At 42.3% G+C, this 13,109-nt stretch overlaps 1 protein-coding gene across 2 annotated transcripts in view; it reads left to right on the top strand.

Moving 5' to 3' along the window:
- Positions 1-4,606: 4,606 nt before the first annotated feature.
- Positions 4,607-13,109, top strand: part of TAF8 (TATA-box binding protein associated factor 8) — a 34,553-nt gene continuing 26,050 nt past the window's right edge. The window contains exon 1 of one of the 2 annotated variants that reach the window (XM_053454260.1): positions 4,607-4,723. In XM_053454260.1, coding sequence (XP_053310235.1) covers positions 4,679-4,723 — 45 coding nt within the window. In that variant the 5' untranslated portion in view covers positions 4,607-4,678. The remainder of the gene's footprint in view (positions 4,724-13,109) is intronic. The other variant, XM_053454261.1, reaches the window with a different exon arrangement.

Below are 13,109 nucleotides of genomic sequence, written 5' to 3'. Positions count from 1 at the left end.
CCTGTGTCTGTACTACATAGTTCATAAAGTTGAAAAAGACCTAAATCCATCAAGTTCAACCCTTCCTACTCTTGATCCAAAAGAAGGCAAAAAAAAACCCCTAATTAAGAATTCGAATTCTGCCATCAGGGGAAAAAATTCCTTCTTGTCTCCAAGAGGCAATCGGATTTCTCCTTGGATCAAGAAGCTCTAAAATATTAATGTTATTCTATTTATAGCCCTGTATGTCATGCCTAGAGGCAGTGGCATCGGCAGGGGGGTCCCCCTACAGCATGCTGTGCCCCCCCTGTGCCCCCCCAATTGAAACGCCGTCTTTTTTTTTTTTGTAATAGACACTGAGGAGAGAGAGAGAGAGAGGTGCCAAGCGGTCGCTGAGGAATAAGTGGAATAAATACTCTTCTCTGCGAGGCCTCTGCCTTGGTCGCGGTGCCGGCATTTCATGCTGAGCGCCGGTATATGACGTCATATTCCCGGCGCTTAGCAGTGAAGCCGCGTACACTGCAGCAGAACAGGGAGACGGAGGCCTCGCGATCCCACCGCTGGATTTTTACAAGCTAAGTGAACTGAGGGGAGAGGGTAGAAAGTGAGGAGGGGGTAGATAGGGAGAGAGAAGAGATAGATAGGTAGTGAGAAGAGGTAGATAGGGCAGAAGGGAGTGAGAAGGGGTAGATAGGGAGTGAGAAGAGGTAGATAGTGTAGATAGGGAGGGAGAGGGGGTAGATAGGGTAGATAGGGAGGGAGAGGGGTAGATAGGGAGAAAGAAGGGTGGCAAGAATATTGAAATAAAGAGTCAGAATGAGAGAGAGAATGAATGGATTAATGAATATGTGTAAATAATTTGTGTGAAAGAATAAATGATTGTGTGAATGAAAGTGAATTTAGTGACTGACTGTAAAAGTGTTTATGTGAATCATAGGTGTAGTACTGATTTGTAGAAAAAGCAAAGATGGTATAAGCAGGGTGTTTAAGCACTGGGGACAAAGATGGCACAGGTAGTGTGTTTATGGGACAAAGATGGCGTACGCTCAGCTGTTTGGGGACAAAGTTGACACATGCTGGGCTGTTTGGCGACAAAGATGGCACGTCCTATGTGTGTGTAATTTGGGTTCTATGTGGGCAGTGTGGACGCCAGGGTTGGCTTTGGGGTGTGCGACCTGTGATCTATGCCTGTAATTTAGGGGGTTTTATCTATACCTTTAATGCAGATTTATATGTAATTTCCAATTAATATATACCTGCAAAGCTGGGTTTTGTGTTATTCTGTTGATCTGTATCTGCTATGTTTCCATACATTATTTATGTTTACCTGCAAATACAGGATTTTTATGTCTTATTCAGTTGATCAATACCTGGAGTGCTGTTTCCATGTGTTGTTTATTTGATCTATACCTTCAGTGCTGAGTTTACATGTGATTTCCAGTTGATCTATACCTGCAATGCTGGGTTTGTTTGTTCTGTTGGTTTATACCTGCAATGCTATGTTTCCGTACATTATTTATATATACCTGCAAATACAAGGTTTTTTGTCTTATTCAGTTGCATGTGCTGTTTCCATGTGTTGTTTATTTGATCTATACCTGAACTACAGGGTGTAAGTAAAAGAGCGGTATGGTTTAGTGAATGAGGGGACAAAGGGACTCTGGGGATGATTACAGGGGAGAGGACTTCTCAATGTCATGGTGCAGTCAGAAGGACTGACTCTCACTGTCTTCCCCTGATCTGCAGTCAGTGTGGCACATATATTTTTTTTGATGTGGTAGCGGAGGGAGTGATTGCATGCAAGGGAGCGTTGAGCGGGGCCCAAGGAAATTCTTGGGTAGGGCCCAATTTTTTCACTATAACATATATTGCAACATGGTCTAATATTTATATATATACTGACAGCAGGGGCAAATATTTATATATACCGTATTTGCTCGATTATAAGACGACCCTGATTATAAGACGACCCCCCAAATCTGAATATTAATTTAGGAAAAAAAGAAAAAGCCTGAATATAAGACGACCCTATAGGAAAAAAGTTTTACCAGTAAATGTTAATTCATGTAAACTATTTTTTTTAATAAAAGCTATAATTGAGAAAAATATTTTGGTTTGATTTCCTTCTATTTGCCAACCTGCATCCCCAGTTATGCACATCTGCCCCAGAAATGCCTTATACCCCCTATATGCCACTGTGCCCCATGATATGCCTTTTAACCCTATATGCCACTGTGCCCGATGATATGTCTTTTGACCCCCTATGTGCCACTTTGCCTCCAGAAATGCCTTATACCCCTATATGTCACTCTGGCATTAAGGGGGTTAAAAGGCATATTATGGGGCAGAGTGGCATATAGGGAGGTCTAAGGCATTTCAGGAGGCAGAGTGGCGTATAGAGAGTTACAAAGGCATTTCTAGAGGCAGAGTGGCATTAAGGGGGTTAAAAGGCATTTCATAGAACACTCTGCCTCTAGAAATGCCTTCTAACGCCCATTTAACACTCCCCCCCCAAACTTACGGGTGCTTCTGACTCCCCTGTCATGCAGCCGGGGCAGCGTGTAGATGTCTACGCTGCAGCCGGAAGGAGGTGTGGCTAGCAGTGGGGGTTGTCTGCGTCCATCACGCAGACCTTCCCCGGTTGTCAGCCACACCTCCTTCCGGCCGCAGAGTAAGTTGTCTACGCGAATCGTGAATCGCATCGTGCGGACATTCACCGGCTGCGGCGATGCGCATAAACAACCTCTGCTGCTGGCACGTCTGCACAATGTGCTTTAACAATCTCCCTTGCCGGGACTCCCCTCGTGGGAATTCCCAGCAAGGGAGATTGTTAAAGCACATCGTGCAGATGTGCCGGCAGTGGAGGTTGTTTACGCGTGCATCGCCGCAGCCGGTGAATGTCTGCGCAATGCGCTTAGACAATCTCCCGTGCCGGCACTCCCCCCGTGGGAAGTGCTGGCAGGGGAGGCTGTCTGAGCGTATCAGAGAATAGGATACAGGTCCCCTGCACCGCTGCGGGGGATCTGTATCCTAACCCTGCTGCCTGCCCGGCACCCGGAACTGCATGTCCCGGGCGTCGGCTGCTAGACTCCGAATATAGGCCGCACGCCCACTTTAAAGACTTAAAGTGGGGGGAAAAATGCGGCCTATATTCGGGCAAATACGGTATATATATATTAGCAGCAGGGGCTAATATTAAAGAATGAAAAATAACTGCCAGTTCAGCTGTTATTTTGAAAACATATTTCAATCACGGTCTTTACTTGAAAGAGACAAGCACATACCGTATTTCCTCGATTATAAGACAAGGTTTTTTTCAGAGCAAATGCTCTGAAAAAGACCTCTCGTCTTATAATCAGGGTCGTCTTATAATCAGACCTCAAATAGGTCTGACTATGAGACTAAGATCCAGATCCCCCGCAGCACTGCAGGGGACCTGGACCCTCCTGTCTTATGCACCCCCCAAACTTACCGGTTCCTCTGACTCCTCGGTGTGTAGACACAGACAACCCCCAATGCTAAATGCACCTCCTTCCGGCTGCAGCGGAAGTTGCCTACGCGAATCTCGTAGATGTCTACACACTGCCCTCACTACACACTAGGGACTCGGAGTCAGAAGCACCGGTAAGTTTTTTACCCCCTTAATGCCACTCTGCCTCCAGAAATGCCTTTTAACCCTCTATACGCCACACAGCCTCCTGAAATGCCTTATACCTCCCTATATGCCACTCTGCCCCATAATATGCCTTTTAACCCCCTAAATGCCAGAGTGGCATTTCTAGAGGCAGAGTGGCACATAGAGGGTCAAAAGGCATATCATGGGGCACAGTGGCATATAGAGGGTTAAAAGGCATATCATGGGGCACAGTGGCATATAGGGGGTATAAGGCATTTCTGGGGCAGAGTGGATAGCCTGGGGGCAGATGTGCATAACTGGGGGGGGGCAGGTTGGAAAATAAAAGGAAATAAAAACAAAATATTTTTCTCAATCATAGCTATTTAAAAAAAAATAGTTTACACAGTTTACATGAATTAACATTTACAGGTAAAACTTTTTTCATATAGGGCAGTCTTATATTCAGGCTTTTTCTTAAATTAATATTCAGATTTTGAGGGTCGTCTTATACGGTATTATGTAGTTAAAAATGCACGTCTAACGCATATATATATATATATATATATATATATATGTACCGTTTTATAATTGGCCCCCCTACTTTGGTCCCTGGCCCCCCATAAATATGAAAGCTGGAGACACCACTGCCTAGAGGAGTGTATGTGCCAAAGATAGAAATGATATGTCTTAAGCTTTTATTTAAAAATCAATTATGCAATTATTCTTTTAATCTCAATTATTCCATTCCTCCCCATTATAGTCTATGGGCATTCCATTCTGTTTTAGTATGTTCCGAAAATATACCACTTTTTGAGTCCTTTCGAAATGATAATTTCATCTTTCTATATAAAATACATACAATGAGCTATTTATGTATTTCATACAAATCATAACTATCTTTGTAATCTATTTAATAAGACATAATCTCAATCAGGATTGCTTAGTATTGTCAAACAAAACAGAAAGTTAAAACATCTCTCACTCTCTCTCTCCCACATAGCCCACATTGTCCGTGCGTGCGTAGTCTCTGCGTGGAGTGGACTACATCTCCCAGCATGCTCCCACAGTAGGTCCAGATCTAAAATGGCGGAGAATTCAGTTGCTGTTGTTTCGGGAAGCAGTGGACAGGTTATATATATATTTATTTTTAGTTGGGTGGAATGTAGATTGTTGGAATTCTGTAAAGAGCCTTATGTACAATCATGGAATTTATTGCAGAAGAAATAACGTAGTAGCTGTTGAAATATTGCAATTTCAGTCCATTGTGTACGGTATTTCTGGTGTTGTCGTTTTTACCAATAACGTGTTGTCAGTGCGTGAAGAAAAACGTAAAACCGTTTGTTTATTATGTGCGTGTAGCTTTCTTTGCAGCCAAATATTATTCTTTACGTAAACAGTTATTTATCGCCTTATAATTTTGGTTCTTTCTACTAGAATTACTTTTGGAAATTCAGTCTAAAGTTTACATGTGATTTGTTTTAATAACTGTATCTCACATATTACGTTACTGATTTGGCAAAATCCCTTTTCATAACCGAATATTTTTTTTTTTTAATCTTTTCAGTTCTAGATTTCTTATATGTTATTTTGGCGATTGTTGTCAAAATTAAATCCAAGGGCATTTTCAATAGTGTAATGTGGTTTATAAGAGCACTGGATTTCGTGGGAAGGCAGTTTATAAATTCTGTGTAATTTGAAATCAATTTATGATCAAAGCTTTTATTTTATCAGGTTCAGATATTCTAAAAGTTAGAAATTGGTAACAGGATTTTTATAATGATATTCACTTTGGCAGATGCTTTTATGTATTAAAGCTAAGACAAAGCAAAAGTTTTTTTGTCTTTAGATTGTAAGCCTGTTTGAGCAGGGCCCTCCTTACCTGTTTATGCAAGTCATTTTTTATGTTATATACTGCTTGTTATGTCCTGTTAACGTATTGTACAGTGCTGCGGAATAGGATGGCGCTATATAAAACAAACAAACAAACAAAAAAATAGCTGTTGCCTTTCTAATGTTAAGTGTGTCCACACAAATCATATATTGTTTTTTCAAGGACAGCTAAGGTTTTACAAAGGGGCACAGGGTTTGGGCGCCTCTTTTTACATTTCAAATTTTTTTAGATTATTTTTTACTGCTTTTTTACATTTTTTCATTCTTTAACCCCTTGACTGCTAACGACGACATGGTGCTGTCGCTAGCAGTCCCAGTCAGGTGCTAACGACGGCACTATGCCGTCGCTAGCACTACCCTACCTTGATGGAGGTCTGTGGACCCCCATCACCACCTACCCCGACGATCTGCCCCTCATATTGAAGGGCATCACTGGGACCACCCGATCCGGCCAGTGACGTCGTGCGTAATGACGCGATGACGTCACCGCACAACTTTATTGAAAACTGACAATTGTCAGTTAAAAAGGTATGGGGGCATGCTGCTTAGATGCCTGTATCTCAGGCATCTAAGCAGCTACAGACCCCCAATATATACCTTTGGAAAGGTAATCGCCTTTACACAATGCTTGTGAAAAAAGAATAAAAAATATTAAGTTAAAAAAAATAAAAATGAACAAAAAAGTAAAAAAAATGATTTGGGGGTCTCTAAAGGCAGATAAATAAAGATCAAAATTGCCTAGAGACCCCCAAATTAAATTATCTAAACATAAACTAGTTAAACTTTAAAAAATAAAATAAAAAAGTTTACGTGTTCTAGCTAAATAATCACTGTGGTAGCTAATGTTACCACAGTGATCATATAGCTATGAAAAAGTCACATTCCCTTTTTAAAAATGTCCGATACTAAATTTTAACCCCATGATCCCATTGATCATGGGGTTAAATTTAGCCAATGGTAGAGGAAGGCAATTTTTAAAATCCTGATGAACTGCAAATATTAAAATCAGCCATTTAGCCTGTGCGGTACGTGAATAACCATCTCATCGCTGGAGCGCCTTGCATTTTTACTGCAAAACTTATTTTTGCTGTAAAAGTGATTTTCTTTTTTTTTTTTTTTTTTTTTTTCTCTCCTCCCTTTACCATCATTTCTTTGGTATTGTAAGGGGAAAGAATGTTGTGTGCTTCTGTGAGTGAATGGAGATATGAAAGGCGTGTGAATGGTCAGTAATTGGGGTTGAAGCCTTGACGTGGCATTACTGCTCACGTAAGAAGTTAAATTATGGCACAAAAAGTACACATTTGCAAAAACGACATCCCTTGGCGCATCAAATGAGGGGCTACATGTGTTTCTAGTACAAACCTGGAGTGCGCAAGACACAAATGAACATGTCACTATGGTTAGAAAAAACATATTTTCTAACCATATTTTCTTTCAGTGCACTCATTTTTTGTCCTAGGAATACATGTAACCCCTCATTTGAAGCTCCAAGGGGTGTAGTTTCTTGAAATGTGTACTTTATGTACCCTAATTTAACTTCCCAGATGTCTAGACCACTTTTAACTTCAGATATGGCAGATTGGAGAATCTTGTTAAAAATTGTCTTAACACATTTAGGAGTGATGCCTACATTTAGACAGCTCTAGACAACTGGAAAGTTAAATTATGGTACATAAAGTATATCAGAAACTACACCCCTTGGCGCATCAATTGAGGGGCTGCATGTATTCGTAGCACAAGACTGGAGTGCGCAAGACATAAATGAACCTGTCGCTTTTAATTTAATTTATTTTTTTATTTTTAGAAGTGTTGTGCACGTCAGATTTGTGATACAAATACAACTAAGACCTCATTTGCTGCAGCTGGGGGTGTAGTTTCTAAAAATATATAGCTGGCATATTTTAACATCCCGGGCAGCTAGAGCTGTTTAATTGACGGCAGCCATGCATTAAATTTAAAGATGTCTTTTGTGATAGTCTAATAAATTTAACTTTTAGCTATAAAATATTAGAAAAACACAGTCTACTGTTCTCAATTTCTGTTTATTTTAGACCGGTTACCTACTTCAAATATTTAGCAATGCAGCTTTTGATATTAGAGTTTAGAAAAATAACATTACAAACTAGTTTTTATTGAGTTGGAAGTGAAAAATTACACTTTTTTTTCCCCCATTTTTGGCTTTATTTTGCAAACCTAATGAGACATACACATATAAAAATGGTATATTTGGAATCTGTTGGGTGTGCTAAAAAAACAATATATGGTTTGTATAGTTTATTCCCAAGAAATTTACTTCTAAACGCGTTTAAACGTGAGATGCACCAAAATGCCGAAAACCATCTTAGCACCAGGGTGGGAAATGGCTTAGCAGCCAAGGGGTTAAAAACTTTTGACTGTGGATCTCTTTGAGGTTTGTAATGAGCTCTGTGAGTTTGTTAACGTGATTAGAATCTCATCCGCATATGGACTGATTATCAATCTTCCCATTTTAATTTCAGGCCTGTAATGTGAGGATTATTATGTATGTTGGTTGCTAGTGGTTCAATCGAAATTATATAAGAAAGAGGAGATAGTGGACATCCCTGTCCAGTTCCATTACTTAGATGGAACCATTCTAAACCGATATTAGGACTGTTGGTCCTAGCTTTTGGGTTAGCGTAGGTAACAAATAGGATGCCTGTGATGGGACCGACCTGTACCCCAACTGGGTACTCCCGCCAATCGTTGCTTCCTCCTCCCGGGACACCAGAGATTAACCCCTTCACCGTCTGTGGCTAGCTGTAGCTGAGCTACACAGGGTGGCTATTGTCCTGAAAAGGACGATAAGTGATCATAGCAGAGGACACAGCTTTTCAGGAACCTCGGCGGCACTGTAGTATACAGTGCTCTACCACCCTGATAAGGGCAGGCTTACCTCAATAACAAGACAGGACTCGTAGTGAGGTAAAATAGGGACTCCGTTTTACACAGGGGTATTTAAAGAGTACAAGGGGTTGAATTACATCCAATAGACCGTACAAGGGGTTGAATTACATCAAATAGACACACAAGGTTCTTCATCCTGCCCTCCTTTGCACATGACTCAGTATTCGTACTCAGCCCACTTCAGCCCAGTAGGGGGTCTCTATTGTAGACTGTGTGTGTGTGTGTGTGTGTGTGTGGGGGGGGGGGGGATGGTAAATACGGGTGGCTCCAGGAAACCTGCTAGATATCAGATCCAGGTACAAATACTGGTCATAGAGGTTTCTTATGATTGGGATAATGTGGCACTCCTTACCAGGGCCCATAGTCTGTAGGGAGGAGGCATTCAGGTCCCTCCAGCAGCCCATGGCACAGAGGCTTCCGTGACATTTCTCCCCCTTCGCAAAGAGACTAACACAGGAGGAGACCCCAGACGGGTTGACTCCGAAGTTAGTCAGTCCATCCAGTGCCAGCTGGTCCTCTAGCCCAACTGTCCCTATAAGCCTAGTGCTCACCTGGTCGAGCTCTGCCTCTCCTGATGAACGCACCAGCCTCTGGGGAGAAGGACCAGCAGTCTCTTCTCCCTGTAGGATACTCAGTCGCTGGGGAGTGATGCGGCCTGCACCCCCTCCCTGGTGCTTCTTCTGCCGCTGGGGAGATGGGCCTGCTGCTGCATCTCCTTGGATATCTGCCAGCCGCTGGGGAGGAGTGCTGGGCAGAGGCCAGCGGTGGTCTGTCCTGTTGCCAGCACTTCAGCTGGGGTAAGGGATCTTCGGGTGTGGCCTGCTGCTGGGGGGAGAGATGACGGTGTCCCCTGCTCCCATCTGCCGCTGGGGAGGGACGACAAGTTTCTTTGTTCCCGGGATAGTGGGCTGTCGATGGGGAAATGGGCTGGCTGCCCAATCTTCCGGGTACTCACGCAGCTGCTGGGCAGGGTTGTCTACCACAGTCTCTGGAATAGGCTGTTTTTCGAGATCGAACAGCCCTTGTGCACGCCATTCATATAATTGAATCTGGAATCCAGCACCTCTGCATAGCTTACCCCCGTTCTGTTTCCGGAGATAGATCCTGGTTTGCAATGTCCCTCAGACTAGGAAGCAATTCCGCCGCTGCCACCAAATGTCATGGGAACACCTTGTACCCCGGCTGGATACGCCCCTCTGTTTGGCGATGCTTCCTGCCGGGATCTAAAGGGTTAACCGCTTCTAGTGCTAGCCAATACTAGCGGAACAGGGCTCACGAGCTGGTACTGTGACTCTAGCTTCACGGCACTGCAGCCGGCCGAGGCGTAGCTGAGTACAGTGCCGTAGTTGTCCCGACAAGGACAACTAGTGATCCATTGGGCCCCTAAAGCATTAGACGAAACTAATGTTCCAGGGAAGTGACACACTTAATTAGGGAAACACACAGGCTTATATACAGGTTAGGCGATAAAAAGGTCATAAATCAGGACAGTCCGGCACCGCGCTTAGGCAACCAAGCCCTGCAATGTCTGTATACTTTGGGCGTCGTTCTCGGGGCGATCCCGAAAGCGTGGCGGCTATCTAGGGAGTGCTGAGCAGGCGCTCGGGGTCCTGGTACATCTGCTCCAAAAAGCGACGTGATCGGTCAACGGGGCCCCAAGCGAAAACAGTTCAAAGTTTCCCCGGGACGAACCGCAAGATAGCTGGCGCGCGTTCGGCAGCTGCGCCGGCCGTCTTCAGCTCCTCCGGAAGTCCTGGCGACCAGGCATCCATGGCAGGCTTTTTCTCCGAATCGTTCCTGCTCCGTATCCCACCCCCTGTGGTACTTGATCATCAGACACAGCATTTTTTGTTTTCTTTTTTTCTTTTTCCAATTCACCGTTTATTAAAAGATAAGGAATACATACATGGTAGTATATAGAACCATTTGTAGCATGACAGTCTGCACAAGGCACATAAGTCAGATATACAGATACATGAACAATTGTACAATGTGTTACATGTACAGCTCGTAAACTGCAAGATGAGAGCAAAAACATAAAGCATTCGCTGCACAGGTAAAATACATGAAGCTGTAGGGGGACATGATACCATACTCATACAAACCAACAACAGACTTTGTGTTTTAAAAGCATAATAATAAAAACGCAACAAGTTTAAATTGGATGAATCAGGCCGTGGACTTTTGTTTAGTTTACCAACACATACAAATACTTCACTCATAACTTGAACTTTATAAACTGATACAATACATTAACCAAAACTTAACACTTGGCACAAGCCCCAGAGCACATCTTAAAACAAATCACCTTGCCAACCGCCCTTTAAGCCAGCTGGCCTAACTCAAATTATCAGTTCACCCCAACCGCCTCAAATGTTTTTTTTTTTTTTTTTTTTTTTTTTTTATATAAAAAACCATTTGAGGCCCTTTCCCACAAAACCACGGCCTGTTCAACCATACACTGCACGTTAACATTAAAAATATCACATCCGATGTCAGACAGATGAATACCATCCTGCCTATACAAACCGAAACTCCCACCTTCCAACTCTCTATGTCTAAATGAAAACCCTCCTTCCAAGATCATAAATTTTTCCATAGCTCTGTTAAACTTTCTGCAAACTCTTTCCAGCGCCCGAAATTCTGGCTTCTGCAGCCACAGAAGGCGAGAAATGATCTCAGACCATATAAATAATACTAGGGCTGCAACTAACGATTATTTTCATAATCGATTAGTTGGCCGATTATTTTTTCGATTAATCGGATAAAAAAATGTAAATTTTAAATTTATTTAAAGTAATTTAATAAAGTAACGTAGAATGTAAAAAACAAACCGCGGAATAAAAAAAAACTTTGATAAAAATGCATTTCTTGTTTTTATTTCCAACCCCCCAGTTATGCACATTTGAGCCCATGCTTGCCACACTGCCCTCCCCACATATGCCTTAAATACCCTATATGCCATATATACCCTATATGCCATATATACACCCCCTGATATGTCACTCTGTCCTCCCAAGGTATGTCGTATACCCCCCGATATGCCAACAGGGTTAATCTTCACTGCCCCAGGATTTAAATTCCCCTCAGTTTGCCCCACTTTACCTCAAACTGCACCTTAAGTTAACTTTATTAAATTAATTAAATTAACCCTCAGTCCTCATCATTAAATTAACCCTGAAGAGAAGACCCCATTAACCATAACTGCCCCTAAATTAACCCTAAACACCCCATCAACCACAACTGCCCCTAAATTAACCCTAAACACCCCATTTACTATACCCGTCCCTAAATTAACCCTAAACACCCCATCAACCACAACTGCCCCTAAGTTAACCCTGAAGACCCCATCAACCACAACTGCCCCTAAATTAACCCTGTAGACCCCATCAACCACAATTAACCCTAAACACCCCACTAACCATAACTGCCCCTAAATTAACCCTAAAGACCCCCACTAACTATAACTGCCCCTAAATTAACCCTAAACACCCCACTAACTATAACTGCCCCTAACTTTCAGCAGCCCAAATATACATTTAGATGAGTTCTTGAGCCATGTAGATGGTATAAGAAAAGGGGCGGGGCCAATCGGCACTTTGACCCGCCCCTTTCTTTCTCCCTGTCCCTCCCAGCAGTCACTGCCGATTGGCCCCGCCCCCTTCTCACTGTCCCTCCTTGCAGCCAATCGGCAGTGACTGCAGGGAGGGACTGGAAGAAGGAAGTGGGGGGGCAATCGGCAGTGACTGCAGGGAGGAACTGGAAGCAGGAGCTGCAGCTGTGAGTCAGACACGAAACGGATTATAAAACGAGGGGTATTTTTCAGAGCATTTGCTCTGAAAAAACCCTCATTTTATAATCGATAATAATCGATTCAACTAATCGATAATGAAATTCGTTGGCAACGATTTTCATAATCGATTTTATCGATTAGTTGTTGCAGCCCTAAATAATACATTATTAAAACATCCTTTTAAACATAAAATCAACTCCTTACAAAAAGTAATTAACTCTAACGATTTCATTTTACCTAAATCATTATCCCCACTATGAATAATTATTGCGTTAGGCCACGGCAGGCAATGTACACACTCATCGAGACAATCCTTTAATTGATCAATCCTCAAACCCCTTATGCCCACCCAATGAATAGCTACATCATCCTTATCAAAACCTTAATTTTCACCATAACTTCTTAGTGCCGCTCTTCTTTGCGACCAAAACACGAAAGAATGGCCGATAATCCATACTGTGAACTTCCGATGACCTGCAAAAAATGACAATTAACCCAACATATGAACATAACATTCTACAAAAGATGTGGCCTAATATATATTTTAAAACGCTCTGAATGCCATCTACCCAATCTTTTAATCACAGATTCATCCAAACCCAATAATGCTGCTTCTGTAGCAGCACCAATCCGAAATTAATGCGTAGTATATCTTTCATCACTCAAACCTAACTCACGCAAACCTTGTCTTTCTTCAACTGTAATTTTTCTCTTATCAAGTGGTGCACCCACACAAATCATATATTGTTTTTTTCAGCACAAGTAGGGCTTTCATTTGAAACCATATTAAGCTGGGTAGTACATTGTTTTATTTGAAATAAACTGGAAAAAGTGGGGAAAAAATGAAAAAAACGCATTTTTTTACAGTTTTGTATACATACAAATTGTACACACATTGAACCAATG

Source organism: Spea bombifrons, chromosome 2, assembly GCF_027358695.1.
Source record: "Spea bombifrons isolate aSpeBom1 chromosome 2, aSpeBom1.2.pri, whole genome shotgun sequence".
NCBI lineage: Eukaryota > Metazoa > Chordata > Amphibia > Anura > Pelobatidae > Spea > Spea bombifrons.
This window is presented reverse-complemented; position numbering and strand designations above follow the sequence as displayed.